General features: G+C 48.2%; 2 protein-coding genes across 3 annotated transcripts in view; one reads left to right on the forward strand and one right to left on the reverse strand.

Moving 5' to 3' along the window:
- Window positions 1-1641: 1641 nt before the first annotated feature.
- On the forward strand, window positions 1642-16450 carry PSMC1 (proteasome 26S subunit, ATPase 1). The gene is made up of 11 exons (XM_039232528.1): window positions 1642-1711; window positions 7152-7205; window positions 8679-8775; window positions 9991-10115; window positions 10362-10547; window positions 10698-10826; window positions 11662-11758; window positions 13859-14048; window positions 14532-14683; window positions 15092-15246; window positions 16132-16450. Exons 1-11 carry the CDS (start codon window positions 1709-1711, stop codon window positions 16264-16266), a joined length of 1323 nt encoding a protein of 440 aa, XP_039088459.1. The 5' UTR covers window positions 1642-1708; the 3' UTR covers window positions 16267-16450.
- Window positions 16451-17620: 1170 nt separating this feature from the next.
- The window catches only part of NRDE2 (NRDE-2, necessary for RNA interference, domain containing), a 55053-nt gene continuing 47554 nt past the window's right edge, over window positions 17621-25119 (reverse strand). Inside the window, exons 10-15 of one of the 2 annotated variants that reach the window (XR_005528494.1) lie at window positions 24371-24757; window positions 22725-23653; window positions 21507-21645; window positions 18651-18722; window positions 18009-18202; window positions 17621-17856 (exon numbers count right to left, since the gene is read on the reverse strand). Coding sequence is in view for 1 of the 2 variants with exons in the window: in XM_039232527.1 (XP_039088458.1) it covers window positions 18077-18202; window positions 18651-18722; window positions 21507-21645; window positions 22725-23653; window positions 24371-24757 (1653 nt within the window). In the remaining variant the exon portion in view is untranslated. Of the gene's footprint in view, window positions 18203-18650; window positions 18723-21506; window positions 21646-22724; window positions 23654-24370; window positions 24758-25119 lie in introns of both variants that reach the window. The other variant, XM_039232527.1, reaches the window with a different exon arrangement.

A 25119-nucleotide genomic window follows, 5' to 3' on the forward strand; every position in this document is an offset into this window, starting at 1 on the left:
GCAAAAGTATAAATACATATATAACTATATACTTTTATATGTATATAGTCGTTATACTATTGTGTAACTATATATTATATATATAACTATTATAAAATAGTATAACAACTATATACATATAAAAGTATATAGTTGTATAAAAGTATAACAATAGTTATATTGTATATATATACAACAATATACCTTATACTATTGTGAAATTCAATATTGTGTTTAAATTCCTGGATAACCTAAACACAGCCTAGGCTAACTACAAAAAAATAGCAATAGAAATACTTCTGTGAGCAAAGCAAAAGTAACTAATGTGACTCTTGGTGGAAATCTTCCATCTTCTTCCCAGCCCACCTTTGTTTTCCCCCTAAGGTAAAAAGACATTCCCTGACTGGGTCAGCTCCTCTGCCTCCTTTCCAGGGGAAATCCAAGAAATTGGTAAAATGGAGCTAAAACTAAGGAGAGTAGAGAAGTTACATTTATCTACATAATGAATAGCTAAGGCGCAGTAGGGAGGGGACGGAAAGACTGCTTGGAGCACGTAGTGCTTGAGGAGGTTGGAAGCTGCGAGAGTTGGGGTTACAGAGCTGGCCGTCAATGGGCCTGTAGGAGGGAGAAAAGAGATGAATGTGCTTGCTGTGCATTAAGAGGCTTCTTAATGCAAGTCCCCCAGAATTTGTTTTCATAAGTATTATCAGCTTGTTTCTGACAGCTGTTAGGACCTCTACACTTCTTCCGGTTATACACAGATTGCTTAGACATTCCATACAACTCTGGCATTTCTCTCAGCATTCATGAAGGGGGAGTTGTCTCACCCCTCACCTATCAAACTGTTTCACATCCGTAGACGCCAGATTTGTTAGCGGAGATCGACAATTGTCAAGACCTTCTGTTATAGTATTTTATATATGATGATGAAAAGGCAAGAGTGAGCTCCTATATTTTTTACTGTTGGGTGTTAGTGAAATATTTTTAGCATTTCACAACTAAAATGCCTAAATTAATTGGGAGCAGGGAAAAAAAACAAAAACCAAGAATGAATTCATCTTTCCAGTTCAGCAACAGGTAACATTTTGAGCACCTGTTATGGAAGTTTCCAGAGGCCAAAGGAATGCTTGCTATCTTTCTAATGTCCTGGTGGATGTAATAAATGACCAACTTTACCAACCAGGTGCAAGATTAGTTATTTTAAGACAACATGTGGCATCACCCTAAGTCACAAAGCATCAAGGGCAGAAAGAAAACTGATCCAAGTAACTCATTAGACAAGGAAATACTCTCAGATGATCATGTCTATTCCAGAAACCAAATAATAGCTTAAACGCTGATCCAACAGTTTATATCAAGTTCGCAGTTCCAAATTCCATTCCAGTTCTAGGAACAATACGTGAAGTTCTTCTCAGTTATGATTGTTGCACAGTTTAAATGTTTTATATTTTCACAATTGTCTTAGTTCTTTGAAAGTCTACCTCGTTGTCTAAAATTGTTGACAACATCCTAATAACTTCGCTTTACATTTTTTTCAAGTAAAATATTGACAAGATTCACATTTCGCTTCTGTTACTTCGTTGCCCCACACAAGCGCTTGGAGCGCGAGTCCTTCAGCGAGGGATTTGGTTCCTATCAGCTTCCGTAGCGTCCCTAGGCAACTTCCGCTTCTGTCGGCCGCCTTGGTGGATGTATTTCCGGTAGCGGCTGTTCGAGCGGCTGAAGCAAGATGGTGAGTGACTAAGGGTTTCGGCCCGTAGTCGCGGTGCGACGGGGTCGAAGCGACCCGAGACGAGAGGGCAAGACGGCTCCCCGAGGCACTCGATCCGCCCGCTCCCCGGCCCACCGGCCCGGTCTCATTGCGGGACCGAGGCTCCGAGGTCCGCCGCGGCCCGGGCCCGACCAGCGGGCCGCGCCCGGGGTCCCTGGGGCCGGAGCTCGGCGCTAAGGGCCCCCCGGGAGGGCTAGTGGGGCGGCGGAGCGGGTCGGGGCGCCCGGCCTTGCTCCTCCGTTGACGCGGGCCCTGCCGAGCGGCGCGGGGAGTTTTAGCGGGAGCCTCCCCGAGCACCTGGGACGAGGGCTCTCCGAGCCGCTCAGGTGCAGGGCTGCGCGGCCGGAGGAGAGGGAGGGATTCGTTCCGGCCGAGGAGCGGAGAGCGCGGGGGTGGAGGACCGCTCGGAGTGGGGCCACTTGGAAGAGGCGTTCAAGACTGACGTCTGTATGACTGGGGGACCTCGGAGGGGAAGCTGCCGCTAGCGTTTCTTCGTTAACTAGGCAGGTATCTGTTGAGCACCCGCAACTTTTGGGGGGGGGGGCAAGCTCTGCTCTAAGCACTGAGGGTACAAGAGGTGACCATGATTGGCGAAATCTCTGCCTTCATGGAGCTTACATTCTAGACAAGGCAGACAAAAAAAAAAAAATTGAAAAACAGACATGCCATATAATGGCAGGGAGCGGATTAGAGATTGGTGCTTAGCCCTTGCTGTGTGGTTGTTTATAGAAAGGGATGGGATGGGAGAGGTGGCCACTTCACGTAGGGTGTCAGCAAAGGCCCCTCCGAGGAGGTGAGATTTGAGCAGAGGTCTAAACAAAGTGAGAGTAGCATATGCAGACCTCTGAGGGGATCGTGGCAGAAGGAGTAGTAAGTGCAAAGGGCCCAAGATGGCAGTACGTTTAGCCTGTATCCTCAACGTCAAGAACGCCTGACCACAGAGTCTTCTGGGTCTTATAAGGACTTTGGGGTAATGTTCTAAGCATGTGCTAGGTGCTTTTCCAGCACTATTATCATTATTGAAGTACAGCTGACGCAGTGTTACATTAGATTCAGGGGGACAACCCAGTGATTGGACGAGTCTGTACTATGCTGTGCTCACAAGTGTAGCTCCCATCTGTCACCATACAGTGAGGTGCCATCACAGTACCGTTGACTATGCATTTATGTGCTTTATGTGCTGTGCCCCTGGAACTTGAGCACCTTCTATCACTGGAATCCCGTACCTTCCATCCCCTTCATCCACTGCCCCCTCCCTCTGGCGGCCACCAGTTCTCTGTGTTTATGGATCTGTTTCTGCTTTGTTTTTTGATTCCATGTATTAAGTGAAGTCATGAGGTATTTGCCTTTCTCTGTCTGACTTCATTTAACTTAATACCCTCTGAGTCCATTAACAGCACAAATGGCAAGATCTTTTTTTTTTTAATAGCTGGGTAATATCCGTTGTGTTTGTGCGTTTACACACCACATCTTTATCCATTCATTTATTGATAGCCCTTAGGTTGTTTCCGTATCTTGGCTACTGTAAATAATGCTTCAGTAAACGCAGGGTTACTTTCCAGCATTTTCTTCTTATCCTTGCAGTAATCATTATCATCCTCACTTTACAAGGAGGAAAGGGAGACACAGTGAGTGGCTGTGCTATTATGCAAACCCTGCCAGTCTTTGCTAGAAGCCATGCAGTAGAGAGACTGGTATCCAGTAGAAGGGATTCCTGGCTGCGTATGTGACAAGCTTTGTGATAATAGGTCACTTAACATCCCTGTGCCTTCGTCTCCTTAGCTGTAAACGAGGGTTCAATGATTGTACCAACCTCACAGAGCCTGTAAGAAGTAAATCAGATGGTACCCTGAGAATGCAGTTTGGTGTAGATTCAGGACTTGATAATGGGTATATTTGTTATTGTTATTTGAGATTGAGAAACATCTTGTAAAATGCCCCAGAAACGAAGAAGTTTAGGACCCGCCCAGGAAAATTGCCTCCCTGTGGGGCCAGGCTTGCGGGATCACGAGAGAGGTAGATGAAGCTGGGAAAGGTCAGCTGCAGCCAGTTTGGCAAGGGCCACGTGTGCCACTCTGGGGTTTGGACAATACACTGTAAATGTGGGGAGCAGCTGAAGGTTTTTGAGGAGAATTAAAGGATCAGCTCTTTGTTTTTTACAAGGGGATAGCTGGACAGGTGAGGGGAGACAGTGCTGTGGGAATGTCAGCGGGAAGTCAGAGTCCTGGATAAAAACAGAGATGAACGACATAGATTTATTTCAGAGCCTAGATTTTGTAACCAGACTGATCATTAAAATCCTGACCCTGACATTTCTTAGTTACCAGCAGTGTTGTATTGCTGAGTAGTTACTTCCAGTCCTGCAAATGCTGAGCGGTTTACCTGTTACCTCATCTTCAGTAACAGGAGCTAGAATCATCCCCACTTTCCAGTTAAGAATGCCGATGCTCAGGGAGGTGACCTAAAGCCAGAGTCTAAAGTTAGATGCATCTGATTCCATAGCCCATGTTCTTAGGCTCCTCACAGTTCTTTGTCTAAAATGGAGAATAATAAACCCCACCTTGAAAGATGGTGTGGAATTAATGAAATGGTGAAGGAAAATGCCTGGTACAGAGTTAGGCACATAGTAAGCAACCCACAAACGTTAGCTGCCACAGCCAGCAGCACATTTCTTTAGGAGGTGTGAGTAAGTAATTGCTAAAGGCCTGTAATTTGGAAAGCCCATTGCAGTGTAACTACGTCTGTTAACCAAAATTTCTCAGAGCCTGTAATTACCTTCTTCAGAAAACACAAAATTTTAAGAATCCTGCAGGCGGGAGAACTATATTTGACCCTAATTCTTTTAGGTAGCCATGATATGCTTGCTCTGTCTTGATAATGAAGCTGACAGTGTATTAACTTAGAGGTGCTTACGTGGAAGTGATTACTGAGGACCCCTCTGTTCAAGTAAGTTCACTATTTAAGGTACTGTTCTTTGTGAAGCAGTCCCTTGTAACCAAGGGGTCTGTTTAAAAACCCAATACAAAATCAACATACAGAAATTGGTTACATTTTTATGCATCAATAATGAAGCAACAGAGAAATCAAGAAACTGATCCCATTCACAATTGCACAAAAAAACATAAAATACCTAGTAATAAACCTAACCAAAGACGTAAAAGATCTGCATGATGAAAACTATAGAAAACTTATGAAGGAAATTGAAGACGACACAAAGAAATGGAAAAACATTCCATGCTCACGGATTAGAAGAATAAATATTATTAAAATGTTATTACTACCCAAAGCAATCTACACATTCAGTGCAATCCCAATCAAAACTGCAACAGCATTCTTCCCAAAGCTAGAACAAAGTATCCTAAAATTTGTATGGAACCACAAAAGACCCCAAAAGCCAAAGTAATATTGAAGAAGAAAACCAAAATGGGAGGCATCACCATCTCAGACTTTAGCCTCTACTACAAAGCTGTCATCAAGACAGTATGGTATTGGCACAAAAACAGACACGTAGACCAGTGGAATAGAATAGAGAACTCAAAATTGGACCCACAAATGTATGGCCAATTAATCTTTGACAAAGTGGGAAAGAGTATCCAATGGAAAACAGACATCCTCTTTAATAGATAGTGCTGGGGGAACTGGACAGCAACATGCAGAAGAATGAAACTAGATCAATTTCTCACACCATGCACAAAAATAAACTCAAAATGGATGAAGGACCTGAATATGGAAACCATCAAAACCCTAGAGGAAGAAGCAGGAAACCGTCTCCTTGACTTCTACCACAGCAATTTCTTATTCAGCACATCCCCAAAGGCAAGGGAATCAAGAGCAGAAATGAACTAGTGGGACCTCATCAGGATAAAAAGCTTCTGCATGACAAAGGAAACAAACAATAAGACTAATGGGCAACTGACGGAATGGGAAAAAATAGTTGCAAATGACATATCAGATAAAGGGCTAGTATCCAAAATCTATAAGGAACTCACCAAACTCCACACCTGAAAGACAAATAATCCCGTGAAGAAATGGGCAGAAGACATGAACAGACACTTCTCCAAAGAGGACATCCAGATGGCCAACAGACACAGAAACGATGCTCAGCATCCCTCCTCATCAGGGAAATACAAATCAAAACCACACTGAGATACCACCTCACACCAGTCAGAGTGGCTAAAATGAGCAAATCAGAGAACTCTAGATGCTGGCGAGGATGTGGAGAAATGGGCACCCTCCTACATAGCTGTTGGTGGGATTGTAAACTGGTGCAGCCCCTCTGGAAAACAGTGTGGAGGTTCCTCACAAAATTAACAGTAGAACTCCCCTATGACCCAGCAATAGCACTGCTGGGAATTTACCCAAGGGATACAGGAGTGCTAATGCACAGGGGCACATGTACCCCAGTGTTCATAGCAGCACTCTGAACAATAACCAAATCATGGAAAGAGCCTAAATGTCCATGAATGGATCAAGAAGATGTGGTTTATCTATACAATGGAATACTACATGGCAATGAGAAAGAATGAAATCTGGCCATTTGTAACAATGTGGATGGAACTTGAGGGTGTTATGCTAAGTGAAATAAGTCAGGCAGAGAAGGACAGATACCATGTTTGCATGTATAGGTGGATTAGGAGGAACTTAACAGAGAACCATGGGGGAGAAGGTGAAAAATAGTTGGGGAGAGGGAGGGAGGCAAACCATGAGAGACTCTTGAATACTGAGAACAAACTGAGGGCTGATGGGGAGAGGGGAAGAGGGGTGATGCACATGAAGGAGGGCACTTGTTGGGATGACCAGTGGGTGTTATATGGAAACCAACTTGACAATAAGCTATTTAAGAAAATAAATAAATAAAACCTGAAATCCCACGAGCATGTTAATACACTTGAGATCTTGATACTTTAAGGTGATTTAGCTTTTCAGGCTGGGAAGAAGGACCTGCCTGAGAGCCCCAGGCTTCAGAGATGGGAGGTATAAGATGCTATTGAAAGGAAAGTCTCCTGGGTCTTGGTGTAATTTTAGTAAGGAGTAAATGATAAGTGATTGTTAAGTAGGTAAAGTGATTTAGCTTTGATGGCCTAATTTCATGAAATATGCTCAAGTAGTTTTATATTAAAGAATGTCCCCTCAGAAAGGGGTGGTCTTGGATCCCAGCCACATTAGGATCCACCAGTCTCTTAATAGAGTTGTCTGTGATTTAGGATGCAGTCAGTTGCAAGGCACACCACTGATCTAACAGCTTTTCAGGAAAAAAAGAAATTCTGCCATGCCAAATTTGCATGTTGACTGCAGGGCACATCTGAAGTCCAGAAATGTTAAAATGAGGGGGGGTTTGGGTGTCATGGAATCTTTGAAGTGATCACATTCTGAATTTACACCTCTGATTTCTTTTTTTCAGGGTCAAAGTCAGAGTGGTGGTCATGGCCCTGGAGGTGGCAAGAAGGATGACAAGGTAAATAAGCCAGATGTATCTTTGATGTACATTGTGCAACATATCACAGCTCTCAGCTGAGAAGTTCTGTAGGGATTTGTGAGTGTCAAAATGCAAAATAAATGACCTGTAGTTCTTTAACTAGCCTGGCTTCAGATACAGTATCCTTTTCATGTTCTAGAAAAGATTGTTGATCTGTCAAGTAATTATGAATTAATGATTTTGATTTTAGAGAGAAAGTGTGTGTTGGGGGGGGGCGCGGCTGGAGAGAGAGAGAGAGAATGAGAATCTTAAGCCGGCTCCAAAGTCAGCACACAGCCTGACACGGGACTTGATTCCATGACCTTGGGATCATGATCTGAGCCAAAATCAAGAGTCAGATGCTCAAACGACTGAAGCATCTGAAGCATCAAACAGCTGAAGTTCAGGTGCACTGAACTAATGATTTTTTTTTTTTTTAATGTATTTTGAGAGAGTGTGTGGGTGTAAGACAGGCAGCTGGAATCCCAGGCAGGCATGGACCATGACGCAGGCCTCGAACCCGCAAACCATGAGATCATGGCCTGAGCCAAAACCACGAGGCGAATGCTTACTTAACCAGCTGAGCCACTCTGGCCTCCCACCCCAAATTAATGATTTTTAAATGTGTAAAATAACATTACAGAGTGTTAAAATAAATTGCCAGTAAATTAGTGTTTAATATCCTCAGATGTAAAGAAGAATTGTCACATTATTTCAGCTCAAACTTTTGGTATTTAATTCTGAATTTTGATCTCTAGTCCTTATTGAATAATTTATCATTGTGTATTGTAAAAAGAAAGATCAAGGGGTGCCTGGGGGGGCTTAGTTGGTTAAGTGTCTGACTCTTGATTTCAGCTCCGGTCATCATCTCAGTTTGTGAGATTGAACCCCACATCAGGCTCCGCACTGACAGTAGAGAGCCTGCTTGGGATTCATATGTGTGCGCACGCGCTCTCTGCCTCTCCTATGGACTCTCTCAAATAAATAAACTTTTAAAAATAAAACAGGGGTGCCTGGGTGGCTTAGTCAGTTAAGCGTCCGACTTTCGCTTAGGTCATGATCTCGCAGTTCATGGGTTTGAGCCCTGCGTCGGGCTCTGTGCTGACTGCCAGTTCTGAGCCTGGAGCCTATTTCAGAGTCTGTGTCTCCCTCTCTCTCTGACTCCCTGCTCACGCTGTCTCTCTCTCTGACCCTCCCTGCTCACGCTGTCTCTCTCTCTCTCCTAGAAATAAACAAAAATATTTTTAAAAAAATAAAATAAAAATAAAGAGATCAGTTACATTTACCCATTAAAATTGCAAGAGTGTTATATAAACCTAGCTTTATTTATAAAAGGACAATTTTTTAATAGCATTCTGAAAGATACGGAAAATTATAGCCTCTAGAAATGGATGATGGCCCTACAGAAGTAAGTTTGTGTTTTGATACGATTTGTTTGGCTTTTGTTTTTTCTTGCTGTTCTAAAATTTCAAGGACAAGAAAAAGAAATACGAACCTCCTGTACCAACAAGAGTGGGGAAAAAGAAGAAGAAAACAAAGGGACCAGATGCTGCCAGCAAGCTGCCACTGGGTAATGGTCCTCCTTGCTGTCTCGATCCCATGAGCGCCGTCTGTGTGTGTGCAGTTTAGCGGTCTGAGTGGGGAGGCAGGAGACGGGTGGCCGCAGCTCTGGCTCCTGTATGCGGCGCTCCCCTCGGCTGCAGCACAGCTGTTTTGATGGTAGCCGTGTACAGACAGTATACAGCCACGTCTCACTTAAATAACCACCCTCCCTCTAATGTGCAAAAAGTGTAGTTTGAGATGAGAAAACTCAGGTTGAGTTTGAATAATGTAGAAACATGCTTATTCCCTGAAGAAACGGAATGCCATTATGTTGGAATTCCCATCTTGTGATTCCTGAACATCAGCTGTTTCATTGGCTTAGTACTGAACATAGACCAAGATTCGGACCCGGTGAGCTGACGCAGCCCACCTCTCCGTCCTCAGCCCGCCACTCCCTTGCTCGTTCACGTGGCCCTGCCTTGTGTTCTCTGACTCTTACTCAAAGTAGGGCTTTTGCCCTTTGCTTAAAAATGTCCTTCCCATGGCTGCCTTCTCATCACTTCGGCTCATAGAACCCCTCCACCCCCATCAAAACAAGTGTTTCCCTGCTTAGATGAAATCATTTTTTAAATATTGGTTGGATCAGAATGAAAGGAGTCAGACAGTTTGAAAAAAATGAATAATGAATCAATATGGTACCGGTAAAGACTAGGTCCTCAGATTGCTGGCAGAGCATAGGAAGTCTAAAGGCTACAGGGGTCATTACCATGTAGTAAAGGTGGCGTCTGAGTTCTGTGGGAAGAGGAGGAGTTCTTTAACATAAATGGCTGGCATATTTTAGTTGCTATTGAAGGAAAATGAAATTAGACCCCTTTTTATCAGATGGATTACAGACTTGAAAATAAGTAAATAAATGAAAATTTGGGAATATATTTAACCTTAGGGAAGGAGAGACATTAACACCTGTGGGGAATAAAAAACCAAAGCAAACTATCTTTTGGGTCACTGAGTTCTTTTCTTCTTACATATATAGACAGTTCACTTTGCGTATGTCATTTTGTAATAGCTGTCTGGTCGTACACCTTGTCCCCTTTCTACCTGCTTACTTGTAACTGTCAGAGTCTCTTTTCCTTTTGCAGTTAGACACCTGCTCATTTTAAGTCTTAACCTTTTTTCCTTATGGATGGACTTAATTCATTGCAAACTTTGAGCTCCAAATACAATAAACCTTTTTTAATTACAGTGACACCTCACACTCAGTGCCGTTTAAAATTACTGAAGTTAGAGAGAATTAAAGACTACCTTCTCATGGAGGAAGAATTCATTAGAAATCAGGAACAAATGAAGCCTTTAGAAGAAAAGCAAGAGGTAAGTTGAGAAATTACTGTAACTTTCATTTTACAAAATAACAGTTTTGGTTATTAAATAGAATTCGGTGAATAAATGAAATCCAAGTAATTGACCTGTTTAGGCTTTTATGAATCATAAATTAGCTGCATTTTAACAGCACCACCTGCTTTGTAAACAGTAAAATCTAGTAAATCTAGTAAAACTGTCAGCATTGTCTACTTTTTAGGTCTAATCTGCTTTTCCTTCATGCATACTCTTACATAGGAGGAAAGATCAAAGGTGGATGATCTGAGGGGGACCCCAATGTCGGTAGGAACGCTGGAAGAGATCATTGATGACAATCATGCCATCGTGTCCACATCTGTGGGCTCAGAACACTACGTCAGCATTCTTTCCTTTGTAGACAAGGACCTGCTGGAACCAGGCTGTTCAGTCCTGCTCAACCACAAGGCAAGTTGCTGGTGTCTAAGCCCTTAGGAATGCTTTCTCCTTCCTCTCAGATCTGTCCGTCCGTGCCGTCCTGGTGATTGGTATTGCACGGTTGTAAATGGGTTGTGTAAACCTCACATCCCTGCAGTAAAACGTAATGTTCTCTGTTAGGTACATGCCGTCATAGGGGTGCTCATGGATGACACGGATCCCTTGGTCACAGTGATGAAGGTAGAAAAGGCCCCCCAGGAAACCTATGCTGATATTGGGGGTTTGGACAACCAGATCCAGGAAATTAAGGTAGGTCTGGGAACTGGCTCTGGTTTTTAGACTTTTGGTTTCTTACTACTGGCTTATTTAGGGTGCTTAAAGTTATCTTGCATATTTTGTTTTTTCTTTAGTGATCAAACAAGTAACACTCAGCGTTTGCCAGTTGTGGTGTTTTGTAGTTGTCAATACGGAGTTAGGTAATAGAAATAAATTGTGGTTATTCTTCCAGCAGCTGCAGCTTAATCCTCGTTATATGCAGTGTTTATTATCTGGGTGAACATGTAATGTGTCTGTTTGCGTGAACTTCAGCTGTGGCATCTGGACACCTCCAGTGACGTGGGGGCAGTGTGAGTCGGGGGAGGTGAAGTGGTCATTCAGGTTGGCTGTGGGCCAGCCCCCTGCAGGTTCTCCATCTGTAGGGAGGTCTTGCAGAGCCATCATGGGAGTCCCCCCGGGACCTCTCAGACAGCTGGACCTCCAGCCATCATGTCCGTCGGTGTAACAGCACTGGGAAAATCATGCCATCTCCCGTGTAGTTTAAGTGGAAAGGAGGGTGTGTTTTCACTTTTTAAGTTCCTTTTGCTCAGGAAGAGCTCACTAGATGTTGCTCAAGGCTAACTTCTGGAAAGTTAGAGGGAAATTGGGAGCAAGAGGAAGGGGATGGGTGCTGGCAGTTCAGGTAGGACGGATGTCCTCTTCCTTTGTCCTTGCTGCTAGGTGAAGTCGGCCGCAGTGTCTCTAGCAGTAGTAAGTGAGAGCTTAGCTTATTTTCGTTGAAAGTGAGCTATAGTCATGATGCCGGTTAATGGATCTGATCATTTGAGGAAGAAAGCATTTCATTTTGACCAGTGTTTATTTTCTATAGGAATCTGTGGAGCTTCCTCTCACTCATCCCGAATATTACGAAGAGATGGGTATAAAGCCCCCAAAGGGGGTCATTCTCTACGGACCACCTGGCACAGGTACGTGTGCTCTGTGACGCTTTCTGGGCACCCACCTGAGCTCTGGAGCAGCGGCGTTAACTTGTTCTAATTATTTCATTCTTGAGTAAGGATGCCACAGTTCCTTAGTCTCAAACAGAGTTCTCTAAGCATCGTTTTGGACATTTTTGGAATAAATGCGGAGACATACCTATTACATAAAAGTATATTTATCTGTAGAGTAGATGCTAAGAAACTGAATTATCTTAGACTTGAAATTGTAGACTTAACAGGCTTAATGTTAACAACAGCAGGAATTGCAACAACAAATAAACGCCGGTAGGCACCCCCTCCCTGAGTGCCTGCTCACTGTGAATGTATTAGGTTTTTAGAACTCCTCTTCTGTACTCCATTTATATGCTGTAAAACATAAGGCTTTCAAGTATTCATAGGATTAATGGGAGTCTATTAAATACACTTTATAAGACACAAATAAACCTGGGTGCTCAACCTTGGCCGTACACCTTGGAGCTTAAAAAAAATACTGATACCTGGTCCCATCCCTGAAAATCCCCATCTGCATCTAGAGCGTGGCCAGACATCAGAACATGGTGGAAAACCACTGATTTAAAATCTATTCTGTGCTGTTCAGATTAGGTTCATTCTCTGGTCCACTGGTACTGAGTGAACAGATGAAGATAAAAATACAAACATTTGGTTTACTGTGTAATTAGTGTAAGTTGTACAATCCAGGACTTAGCAGTGCATTGCTGTGTAAATCCCAAAGGAAGCAGTTATTTGAGTGACTTGAAACTGTCCCCAGGAGGATTCTGGGATAACAGGATTGCCCACAGTGGAGGGACAGGGACACAGGTGAACTCAGAGCTTCTGCAGCTTCCATCTCACAGTCCAGGAAGTAAAGTCTCAGAGGGGCCGGAGACTACTAGCCCCCAGGCCGCAGTGGCTCTGGGAGCTGAGCTGGTACAGAGGCTGGAACAGAGGCTGCCTCTGGTGCACACGCACTGCGGGGGCTGATCCGAGGTGCTGGGGTGAAGCACAGGGTGGCAGGCCCGTCAGGGGAAGGAAGAAACTGGTTCAGGGGTCCCTCTGGTTACTGCAGTGCCACAGCAGCTGGCCTACAGCTTTCGGACCGTAAGATGCCAGCCACTTAGAAAGGTCCTATTTTGTCTTCTGTTCACCAGCCTTAATCGGTTCTCCCCAGGGAGTAGTCCACACTTGCAAGCCCGCACTCCCGCCCTGTCCCACCACAAGGGTGTCGTTGCCACATTTTGTTGTAAAGCTTGGCGCTTTGTCCTCCTTCCCACTGAACTAAGTCTTCTGTGTCTGTTACTCACCGGCAGCCTCCTCCCCTTCCCCTGCGCACCTAAGGTTGGTCCTTTACCGGCTCTGCCTCCAACTGCCACTGTGTCCTGATGCTCCCGCTTGGCCCTTTGCCCCTGTCCTCACTCATCATCAAGGGGCCAAGGTCTTCTCGCCCTAAAGTTCAGAGTGGTTGCCAGGTCCTTATTTTTGACCTGAAATAGAAATATCAAGAAATGGGGCAGGATTAGAAATGTTTGAGATCTTCCCTGAGATTGGCGAGAGGAAGCTCCTCATGAGGGCACACCAGAGACTGAGAGAAGTTTCTAGAGCTGAACTGTGGTTGTGGGCTTCACTGGGAACCGGCCGTCTCAGCTGAGCCTCGGGCAAGCCCACCCAGCACAGCCACGACTCCTTGGGTGGCCGCTGGGGTTTGCAGGCCTGGTGCTCTGGAAAGAGTGTTTCCTTAGGTCAAACCTAGGGTTCTCGGGCCGTTTTTCCATCACTGATTGTTTCATAGGAGTTGAGTTGGATCTCAAACCCTGGTTGCATGGGTCAGGTTAATATTCTATGCAAGTTCGAATAATCTAGTTAAAATGTATTTTCTGACATGATGACTTTAGGAAAATAGATAAAAATAATCAGAACGTTCTGAATTTCCTCTTCTCTGCCTTAGAGAACATAATGTCAAGACACTGGAATGGTGGCGTGCCTTTTCATCAGAGGGGTCTGCCCATTTTTGATGGTAGTGATAGATTTTTAAGTTAAAACAACACTTGAGGGTTTTTATCCCTGTCTTGTCTTTTTTCTAATTTAAAATAGGTAAAACCTTATTAGCCAAAGCAGTAGCAAACCAAACCTCAGCCACTTTCCTAAGAGTGGTTGGCTCTGAACTTATACAGAAGTACCTAGGTGACGGGCCCAAACTCGTTCGGGAATTGTTTCGAGTTGCGGAGGAACATGCACCGTCCATCGTGTTTATTGATGAAATTGATGCCATTGGAACAAAAAGGTACGGCTGTCTCTTTGTGCTGTTTAGACATAAAAACGTGTAGCTCTCGTGTGAGAATGATCCTGGAGTACTGCCTGTGTGGCCTGCACATGGGTTTGCCTCGGCTCCTACTGTGCGCGGCTCTCTCTGGACGCCATAGGCTCTGCTCCAAGGTGCCAGGTGCCAGGAGTCGTGACCGTCTGGAGGTTAGTCTGCAGCCATGCCTTGAGCATCCACTCTGAGCCAGGCATCATCTGGACTCTGGGGACACTGCCACTGTTGCGAGCCTCTGAGAGCTCACGATCAGGTTGGGGGCTCAGATACTAAACATGGAGGATGAACTCATGACGCTGCATCAGGCCTGAAATCGTCAACGATTTAAGTAACGTGATGCGGTGGTTGGGGAGGGAGTGCTGATTTTGTTGCTAGAATTGAGGGCATCAGAGGTGTTTTTCTAATTCCCCTTCAGCAGATGTCAGATTTTCCTTCTCTTCGTTTTCAAAGATATGACTCAAATTCCGGTGGCGAAAGAGAAATTCAACGAACAATGTTGGAACTGTTGAACCAGCTGGATGGCTTTGATTCAAGGGGTGACGTGAAAGTTATCATGGCCACAAACCGAATAGAAACTTTGGATCCAGCACTTATCAGACCAGGTCGAATTTGCTTTTGTCCCATCATGGAGAATGAGTGTGTTTATGTGTTTAAGTGCACTTTTGTGGGATTTACAACTACATGTCAAGGCAGATACATTATTGAAGTGTAGAATAACTTCCGGAAAGCTGCATCTCCTGAGGTAATGGTTAAGGAAGAACGTGATGTAGCAGGCGACGTGTGGTCCTTTTCCTTACAGTCTTGTGACTGTTTCTCTTCCCCATAATGAGTATTCTTTTTTTCTGAATAACTCCTATGCTAGCCCAAATGTGGGTATTTACAGACTACAAAAAGCAATATTCACTTTTCAGGATTTGGACCCCTTCCCACACGGGAAGTGTCCCTCTGACCGAAACTGCATGTGTGAGGGGCCAAGGCGGAGCCTGACCTGAAACTTTTTATACCCACAGGCCGCATTGACAGGAAAATTGAGTTCCCCCTGCCCGATGAAAAGACTAAGAAGCGCATCTTTCAGATCCACACAAGCAGGATGACGCTGGCCGATGACGTGACCCTGGATGACTTGATCATGGCTAAAGATGACCTCTCCGGGGCCGACATCAAGGTGGGAACCTGGGCTGGACCGCACCTCTTGGTTTTGTGTGTGTGAGTGACGGCGAGGTCTGGCAGCACGGAGTATGGGTCCGGCCTGCTTTGTACGTGAGGACCTGGGTTCCTGTCCACTGTGAGGGCCACGGTCAGGTGGGGACGGCGCACGTAGGGCCTTTTCACGCCAGTGCCTGTGCGGAACCGTGCGTCGTTGGCACCTGCAGAACTGGGTGTCTTTTTTGGTGATTTCAGTTTTCAAGAGCTTTTTTACATTTTGCACCAGCTTTATAGTTTGAGAAATTCAAAGTCTTCAGAAAAGTTGTAATAGCACCCATATACCCATCACTTCAATTCACCAAATGTTACCCTTTTACTTCTTTATATTTTGTTCACTTTCTTTTTCGCTGAACCATCTGAAATACCCTGAAGGTCACTACCAGATAAACTTCAGGGCCGAGGTTGTGGTTTTATCACATCATGTTGCATGCGTGGTTTTACTTTTGGCACGTGACACGGAGATTCCCGTACAGCCAGGACACAGGTCCTCTGCTCCGTGTAGACAGGTGAAATGGATGGGTGCTCCGCTGCCTCGGAGTTTCCCGGCGTAACTGCATCTGTTGCCTGGGAACGGGACTCCCTGTGACGAGAGTGGGGCATTGGTGGTAGAGCTTCCCTCCCGGGCCACCCCACCAGCTAGACCCCGAGCCAGTCCTCCTCCTCAGAGCCACTTCAGATCCTCTGAGAAAGTTGTTAGAATGCTTAAAACATTCACAAGATCTAATCTTTTCCCAAATGGTTTAAGCAGTTTTAGCCTGGGTGTCTTACACCTTATTTCGAAGTAGCTCTGAATTGTTCAAATACAGAGGATTTCCTTTTCTGAACATACTGTTCTTTCTCACAGGCAATCTGTACAGAAGCCGGTCTGATGGCCTTGAGAGAACGCAGGATGAAAGTAACAAATGAAGACTTTAAAAAATCTAAAGAAAATGTTCTTTATAAAAAGCAAGAAGGCACCCCTGAGGGGCTCTACCTGTAGCCACATTTGCCTTCAAGGAGATGGCCAGGAAGCTGCCAGAGGAACCTCGTCCAGTTGATCTTTCTTAGCAAACCCCCCCCACCCCGTGCCCCTTTCTGAGCCTGATGTGTAGGGCGCCCCCAGGCTGCCTTCCTGTGTCAGCCACGTGCAGTGTTCTCCCCTCAATAAAGCGACTTCCTCCTCAGACCGTTCATCCTGTTCCTGGAGCCTGCACGCCGGCCGCTCAGCAGCAACAAGCAGGTGAACCAAGGTGCTAGGGAGGCTTCTGGGTGACGGCCAGTGTAGACATGAACACCTCCCGCCTTGCTCTCCTCCCCAGTGGCAGGGCTGGACAGCAGCTACTGGGAAAGAAACCGTGACTGCAGAGGCCAAGTGTGTGGCTTGGCTTTGGAAGGAGACCCAGCTTTCCCTTCTGGAAGGTCTTTGGAGCATGAGGGGTCTACTAGAACGCATTCTTGGGGCAGGAAGGTACTGGCGTTGCTAAGAAAGGTTCCTGAAAGGATTCTGCCCCATCCTCCCTGTTCTTACGGGTTTAGAAACCTCATCCCCCTGACCTTTCTGCATCTACTTCCTGCACTTCTCTCCCCTGAACAGCGCCATCTTCAAGCCGGTAAGGAAGTGGGGCAGATGGCGGCACGTGTCCCCGGGGCTGGCCTGCCCCCTTCCTCGGGTGCGCTGACCTGCCCCCTTCTCCCCATCCAGCGTCCACTGGTTCCTAGGCAAGAGTCTGTTCACAACATGGGCTTCTCTGGATGAGATGCCAAAGAAATACTACTTCAGCCCTTCTAGAGATCCTATTTTTTTTGTCAGCAGCTGACCAAATTTCACTTCGAGCAGGACCTCAGGGAAAATCAAGCAATTTCTGCCCAGTTGAATGTTGTTAATAATGACTGACTGCAAGGCATGTCCTTTTCAGAAGAAAGTGGTCTGAATGTAGATATTTACATTTCATTCCATTCATACCCTCAGAAATCAAAACAAGAATGTGGCCGGTATGGGCCTCAGTGTCGCAGTCCCCAGGAGAGAGCGTACCCGGGGCTGGTCTCAGGCAGGAGTGGGTTTGGCGGGAAGGCGCTGGCCCCACTCTACTTCTCAGACGGATGCCTTCAGGGGTCCTTTGGGCGGTGCTCCCCGCATGCAGGGGTCCTTCAGGCGGTGCTCCCCACGCTGCGTGCACCTAAGTCCCCAGGGGTCCTGCTCCAGTGCAGGCCCTGACTCAGAAGGGCTGAGGTGGGTGGGCCCGAGAGGCTGCATGTCTAACGAGCCCCCAGGTGGTGCTACTGGGCCACAGAGGGGAGGCGGCCTCAAGTCGAGCTTAGCGGATAATAAGAAATTTTAACACACTTGACAGAGGTCAGAACACCAAGTTTTAAATGGCTCTTAGGGCAAAATCTGTCCTGCTATAACCAGCTGCGGGGAGAGGCCCTAGTGCTGAGTAACCAGACCTTTCTTACCCCGACGGCAGGACAGCAAGGATGCCAACGGGGCACGTTCCCAGGGCGGGCGCCGGCCGGCCGGCCAGTGAGGCGCAGAGCGGACCTCCGCCCGCCAACCACGACAGGTTTCCTTTTCACTTGGCATAATTGTTACCTACATACACACGGTCACATATATAATATGTAAACAATAGCTTCTGTGTCCTTTACACATCCAAAACATGTGCAAGAGGTAGAAGACTGATAACCCGGACACAGATTACTAAGAATTAAACTTGAAAAGCATAGGTCTCCTAACAGGCTCACACGCATGCGTCCGCATCCTGTGGTCCTGGCTCCGGCGGGGGCAGGCGGGGACCCGTCCCTCCTGGTCCCTAGTCCTCGAGCAGAAGCTCCAGCTCCTCGGCCGGCAGGCGCACCCGGAGCTCCTTCTCCGTCATCAGGTCCAGCACCTCCTGCAGCTCTTCGGGGAAGTACTCCACGGCGTCCAGGTACAGCACCTAGGGCCGGGGGTCCTTGCTAGCGAGCTGCGCCCGGCCACCCCCGCAGCCTGCACTCCCCTTGGCCGACCTTCGGGAAGGACGCCCGACTCCCAGATGTGGTGTGGAAGGGGTGAACGCCAGCAAAGCCTTCCCAAAGTGGGGCCAGGCCTAGGCAGACATTTCTGTCCCCATTTTTGATGCCTCCTGACCAGGCTCTGCGAGGCAGAGCTGGGACAGAGACCCCAGTGCTTTCAGCATCTGGGCTGAGCTCCGGGCAAATGACAGAAGCCCTTGCCCACAGCAAGGCTGTGCCCGTGAAATGCCAGCTCCAGCGCAGGGAGAGGGAACAATAGCCTGTCAGCTGAGGCGCCACAGCGGACAGCTACACGATGACAAGCGGTGTACCCACCGAACCTTGGCGGAAGGTCCCTGGGGACGTGCCGATCTCAGGGGCTTTGGAACTTACCTTTGCCCAGGGACAACTCTGAAGCGCTTTGTAGAACACGCCTTTGCTCCTCTCTCTGTTTCCTAAGGACACCTGAGGCAGGGGGCAAAGCACAGAAATGATTACTTGAAGCAGAGTCCAGTGCTACAGAAACTGCCCTGTGCGGATCTGCCTGGGGGCAGCCGGCCAGCCGTGGGGAGGGGTGCCACCGCCACAGCACGCGCTCCGTCACCCTCAGGGCGGGCCGAGCCCACAGCCGCAGAGGAGCAGGGCTGGGTGGTGGCCTCGGGTTCCGACAGCCCCTCCAAAGGCTACGTGCACAGCACCAGCGCCGTGAGCACAACAAGACTCCCATCGGCTCCTGTAAATTCCGGCCTGTCCATACACTCCAGCTTCTAGCGGCCAACAGGAAAGAAGTAATGACCCCCAGAGGGTGAAATACAATCAGCGGCCACACAGTCCGGTGCCACTGCTCCCTTTACTGACTTCATCGGGCCCACGTCACCAGCTGACCATTTTATACACTAGTTTCTTTCCCACTTAGGGAACTAGGTACGTGGTCAAATTAAAACACTCTGAGAATCTTGAAAATAACGGCAATTTGGGGGCACCTGGCTGGCTAAATTGATGGTGCGAGTGACTCTTCATCTTGGGGTTGTGAGCTCGAGCGCCATGTTGGGAATAGTTTACTTAAAAGTTTTAAAAAAAAGAACAAGGGGCACCTGGGTGGCTCAGTCGGTTAAGTGTCCGACTTCAGCTCAGGTCACGATCTCCCAGTTTGTGAATCTGAGCTCTACATCAGGCTCTGTGCTGACAATACAGAGCCTGCTAGGGGTTCTCTCTCTATCCCTCCCCAGCTTGTGCTTGCACACTGGCTCCAAATAAATAAACTTAAAAAAAAATTAAAAGAAAAACTGCAATTTTAGCCAAAACGACAAGGCTCAGCAGAGAGCATTACTATGTAAGGAGAACGGCGCATTTGAAAGCACCCCCAAAACAGAGGTTCCAACCTAAGTCCAAACCTCAGTGGGTGATGTTAACTTTCCCCAACTCCTGTACTCTGCACGGCCAACAACGAACCATAACTCCTTCCATCGTTCTGGCCAAGAAAACAGGAGAGAAAATCTGCACAGGCGCACATGCAGCCAGGAAGGCACAAATACACAACCCACCAAAGCACCAGCGGCCCCCTACGGAGCCAGCTCCCCTTGGCCTCTCCAGGCACACGCGGCCTGCACCCCTGCATTCGGTCTTATTCTGATTTTTCTCCTGGGTTATCAGAGCCCTGCGAGCCAACCCGGATGCCTCAAGAGCTGCGACAGGAAGTCCCGCTCTGACTCGGCTCCAACTCCTTCTCGGTCCAGCGCTAACCTTTCCTGAAGGAGAAATTCCTTAAGGGCCCCATTCTTTTCTTCCAAGTCCACAAGAGTTTTTCTGTCCAAAATCTGAATCTGGCTCATGGAAGAGTCTTTGTAAACATACACGACGTCTACCTCGCACCATCCACCTCTACTGACCAAGACAGGAGAGAGTAGAGCTGGCAAGAGCACGAGCCCTCCCTTTCCTCACTTCAAGGTCTTCACTTGCTGACACAGGCTCGCCCGGTATTGGCGCTGGAAATGTTGGGCAGCATCTCATCTCCTTGGGCTCAGCGCCCACCCACGGGAGCAGAGGTGCACCTGGAGCCCATTCTCTGACCGCTGCCTCAGGTGCACCCGATTAACAGGCTGCCGCCACAAATGCACTGTGATCACCACAGCAGCCCCTGCACTTCTGAAGGTTTCTACGTCACATACGGGCATTAAAATATCAAATCTGAGCTTTTGGGTTTTAAAATGTTAAAAAAGAAAAAACATGCACACAAACTTTTGTGGTACGTCATCTTGATGCCGACTTCCATGCACAAGGAAGTGCCTGTTTGTCCCAGGCGTGCCAGTAAGTGGCTGGCCTGAGATCCTGCGTCCTCCCTGCCACGCCGGCCTGTGAGAGGTCGGGGGCGTTGGGGGGGCGGGGGGCGGCGCGCGGGCACAAAAAGACGAATTCTGAAATCTATCAAGATGGAGGCGGCCCATGGCTCTCCTAACCCGTAACTTACTTTCTACCCGCCTCTTTATACCTGACTCTGTCCTAGGTCAAGTGGAAAAGTCCACAAACTTCGAGTGCCTTGAGAAGTTACCCAATGGAAACAGAGATAAGGAAGGTCACTCCTGGCTTCTGAAAGCCACGAGGTTCATTACAGATCACGTGGATGTGGTTTAGCGGCCTTCAGCTAAAACACTCAAGTGGCCTAGAAGACTAGGTTTCTAAAGAACGACGCAACTTGAATGCAGATGTGTTCTAGCAAATGAGGCCCGTTCCGATGCCAAAGGCAACGGTGATTCACGGACTCTGTGAAGCCCAGGAACCACCTAGCAGCCTCCACACGCACGTCAGCAAAATTAAAGGGCACCTACCGTGTTCAATCACTACGGTACTGTTCAGAGAAAACAAAGCTTCTCTGGAGAGGTCTATCGTAAAAGCTACATTCTAGGCTGAATTTCATCCTTAACGACAGAACAGAATCAGGACCTGGGAGCTCTGAGGAACAGATGGCAAAGAATTAAGGTCTCTTTCCAATGAAAGCTCAGACCATTTCCAAGTTGTTGGCTCAACAAACGAAGTCAACTCCGAGAGACCCACAGCCCGTGACCCCTTCCCCAGTCCTAAGGCACCAGACCTTATCCACCGGGGTTCCCGTGAGGATTAAGCGAGGCCAAGAAGGTGTGAGGGCAAAGCAAGGCCCCGCCAGCTTTCCTGGGGGGGCGGCTACCGGATGCCTCTACTTTCTCACTTGTCAGGAATTAAAGCTCGGCTTAAAAACGTGAAATACGTTCTTACCAAAAAATTCAAGTACATCCGCCACAGCAAGGGGCACTGGCTGCCGTTGTCGCTCCGCAGCGCGTTTTCAAACAGGGCTCTGATGCGGTGTGTCAAGCCGGTCTCGGGAATCGTGGCGTGGACCTCTCTCCCATCCACCCTGCAAGACAAAGGCTCCCGTGACTCTGAGGCCAGTTCTCGCACCCGCAGCAGCACAGGAGGAAGAGGTACATTAGTGACCGCACATGTCGGCACGGGTAGGACCAGAGTGTGTCAGGGAGGGAGCTGTCCCGTGTGTGGGGGCGCTTGGGGTACAGAGCCCAGACCAGACGTGGCCCCTCCCAGGCCAGGGGAAGGCAGCACATCCAGGGCTGTGCGGTTTTCTACACCAAAGTCCACCTCAAAGTCACCCACAAACTCCCTGCTCTCTGTTTTCTAAAGAAAGCCTACCCTTTAATCAGCAGAATGCAAATTCTACTCTATAGGAAGGAAAGTCCTTTCCATTTAGGGAAAGGAGAGTGAATAAAATCCCAGTGGAAGAAATAAAAAACAAAGTGAAACACTGTTCAGAGGCAACTCCGAGTAGTCAGCTTATACAAACAAGGTCAGAGTGAAGGGACAGCAAAGATCTGGAAGGAACAATATGCCTAAGCTAATGTGCTCCCCAGGCTACTGCCTGACCTTCAGATATGAACACTACATCGAGAGATGTTAGAGCTGATACTATTATCTTCTGTAATAACAAGAGAGACTAGTAATTTTTTCCCACTCCCTCTGCTCACTCACCTAGGCGGCCCCTCCAAGCAGCCCTAAGAGGGAGGCCCACGTTACAGAAGGGGGCCCATGAGAGGTGATGTGCCTTGCCCAAGGCCACACAGCTGGTACGTGGAGGAGCTGGGCTCTGAATCCACAGTCCTACTCCACGCCTGTGCTTTGGCCAACATGCTTTTATCACAGCTTCTCGGACAGCCGAAAGCCTGAGCGTCACCACCCATAGGCCGTAAGCAACGTTGAGGATCCCAAAAAGCATGGCCTCAGGAGACAGCCATGAAAGCCCCTAATGAGCCGTTGCCACCTGCAAGCCGCCTAGTCCTGTCTCAGCACGCCATCCTCTGCCACCCGGGACACCCACAGTGGGCGCTCCAGCACCGGCCCTTACTCCCTTCCGGATCCCCGGGGACCGGCAGGGCAGTGGGGACACAGCAGGCACGGACACACAAACAAGGTGTCTGTACTCACCTCTGAACGCTTTCCACCAGCCTCTTCCTCATTTTCTCAGCTTCAATCGCAAACAACCAAGGCTCCAAGAGTTTGGTAGACCTGGTAACTGCGTTGAAGAATCTCCTGGCCTTACTGGCCGTGTGGGACTTGCTCTGAATCTGTACGTACGCCCTCCAAAGCACCTGGTTGCCTGGGTACAAGTGTAAGGCCTCGGAGAGGGCCTGCTGCAGGGGAGCCAGCGGGTAAGGGCTGACCTTCATGTGGAACCGGAGCAGGCTGGTGTGCATCAGCGTGACGGCCTCCAGCGCGTCGCGCGGGCTCTGGGCGCCGGCACAGCCCCCCGAGCCACAGCCCCCTGGGCGACCGGAGCCCTTCAGCTTTGCAAACACCTGCTCGTACACCCGCACGGCCGCATCGATCCCCACCGTCAGATACTGGAAGAGCATGAAGCACTTCACCAGGCTGATCAGGAGGGTAAAGGAGTCGCTGGGAGCTGGACTAGGGACACAGCCGTCACCCAAACAGTCCTGCAGCGCATGCTCATAAGCCTTGCGAGCTTTCAAGATGTGAACAGCCAGCACCTGCCCGGAGTAGGGCCCGTAGGGCCCGTGCTCAGTCAGTCTGGTCAGTATGTGAACGGCTCGCGCGGCGGCGGCCCCTCTCGAGTCTGGCAACAGCTCCGCCTCGAGCCCAGCGTACAGGAGGCTGAGCTCGCACAGCTCCCGGTCCTTCAGGTCTCTGCCCCCCGCCATGCTGAGCGCCGTATCGAACACCTTCCTGGCGTCCTCCGTGTTGCCAAGCAACCACTCCAGATGTGCATACTGCTTCCAGAGGCAGAAGTTGTTGCGGTTTTCTGGCTCCTTAAGAAGATTTTTGGCCAGTTTTTTGCAGTTCTTTCCTTGTGACTTTAGCCTCTTCTTGTTTTTAGTGTGCAGACACCAAATGACCTAAACGTAAAGAGAAAAGGACTCCTACGTGCTCTGTGATTTTAAAGAGACCCCTCTGTACTGTCAGGGTTAGAAAGCCACACAGAGGCCCACATTTCCCTCCTTTATCACATGTCCAGTGAACCCTCAGGCTCTCTGAGCTGGGAAACAATTCAGGATCATACAGAGGCCACAGGCGCTCACAAATGACTGCATCCGGCTCCCATCCGAAACCTCTATAACCAAGGATCCTACACTCCGGAGGGTCTTCTCCGGCGAGAGGTGGCCACCACACTATCAGCCAGACACAACCGGGTGGGGGCCATCTGCAGCTCCAGCGTCAGAACTAAGGGTGTTAAGATTCAGTACTCGCTGGTGGCCAGCAGAGGGCAGAAGAGCCCATCCTACACAAATTTCTAGCAGAGATCTAAGGAGCAGGCTTAAATAGCTTATTTTATCTATTTTAATAAAGCCGAAAATCCTCTAACCCCTGCTTAAGCTTGGCTCTTCACACCAGCTGCTCCTACGATCCCAGACATCTGGCAGCAGAAGCGCAAACACTAACAGCCCCAGGCACGGGGGAGCTGCACCCCACCTTCCTCCTGCCCTCCAGCCACACCCCAGGGGTCTGCGGCATCCTCGAAGAAGGAGGTGGTGTGGCCCAGTGCTCCGAGGAGCACCAAGAGCCCCGTGATCATTTATGAAGCCCCCACATGGGGTGGAGGAGGCCGGAGTTACCTTCGCAATCTCATACCGTAACCAGGAGAAGCAGAGCTCAGACCTCTCCTGGCCTGAAAACAAAGGCATCACAAGGTGAAAGATGTTGCGGATGAACTCCTCGCCCTCTCGATTGTGACCCCGCATCCAGCGCCGGCAGCCCAGTGGGTCCGAGCGGCCAACACAGCTGACACCGGAGAAGGAAAGGTTGAGAAAAGTCAGAGGCATTTCGTCATGAAGTCCATTATCGAAGATGCTGTTCTCATCCATGGCCAGGGAGAGGCAGGAGGCTGGAGGGCTGAGGCCAGAAGGCACCCCCAGGAACTGCAGAAAGGCCGCAACCAGCTGAAACTGAAGATCCTGGCTGGAAAGACGGATCATAGACTGTGCGATGTCATCAAACAGCACCTGCAAGAGAACAAAATGAAGGGGCTGCTCAGGGGCTCGGCTTGTCTACTATGACAAACACCAGGGCTTCATGACTTGCCCCACAGCTCTTCTTACACGGATGTGCTGAGGATTCAACATTATTCAAATTAAATTTTAAATGGACGAGAGCTAGGTTTTCTGCAAGATGCAAAAAAGCAGAGGCCTCGCAAGGCTCCGGAGAGCTGGAGGGAGCTGCTGGCAGGCATAAGCCAAAACCTTCCAAAGGAGCCTAATGGATTCATAAACAATCTAGAATCATACTCACTTCTGAAAGCACACATAATTGCTTTTGTGATTACTCTGATAAGTTTTTTTTTTTTTTTAATGTTTCACTTATTTCT

Source organism: Hyaena hyaena, unplaced genomic scaffold (assembly GCF_003009895.1).
Source record: "Hyaena hyaena isolate Hyena2069 unplaced genomic scaffold, ASM300989v1 scaffold_67, whole genome shotgun sequence".
NCBI lineage: Eukaryota > Metazoa > Chordata > Mammalia > Carnivora > Hyaenidae > Hyaena > Hyaena hyaena.

Coding starts and splice junctions, on each gene's coding strand:
- PSMC1 (XM_039232528.1), top strand. Junction 8,776..9,990: donor TGCCAGCAAGCTGCCACTGG/GTAATGGTCCTC, acceptor TTTTAATTACAG/TGACACCTCACACTCAGTGC. Junction 10,548..10,697: donor CAGTCCTGCTCAACCACAAG/GCAAGTTGCTGG, acceptor GTTCTCTGTTAG/GTACATGCCGTCATAGGGGT.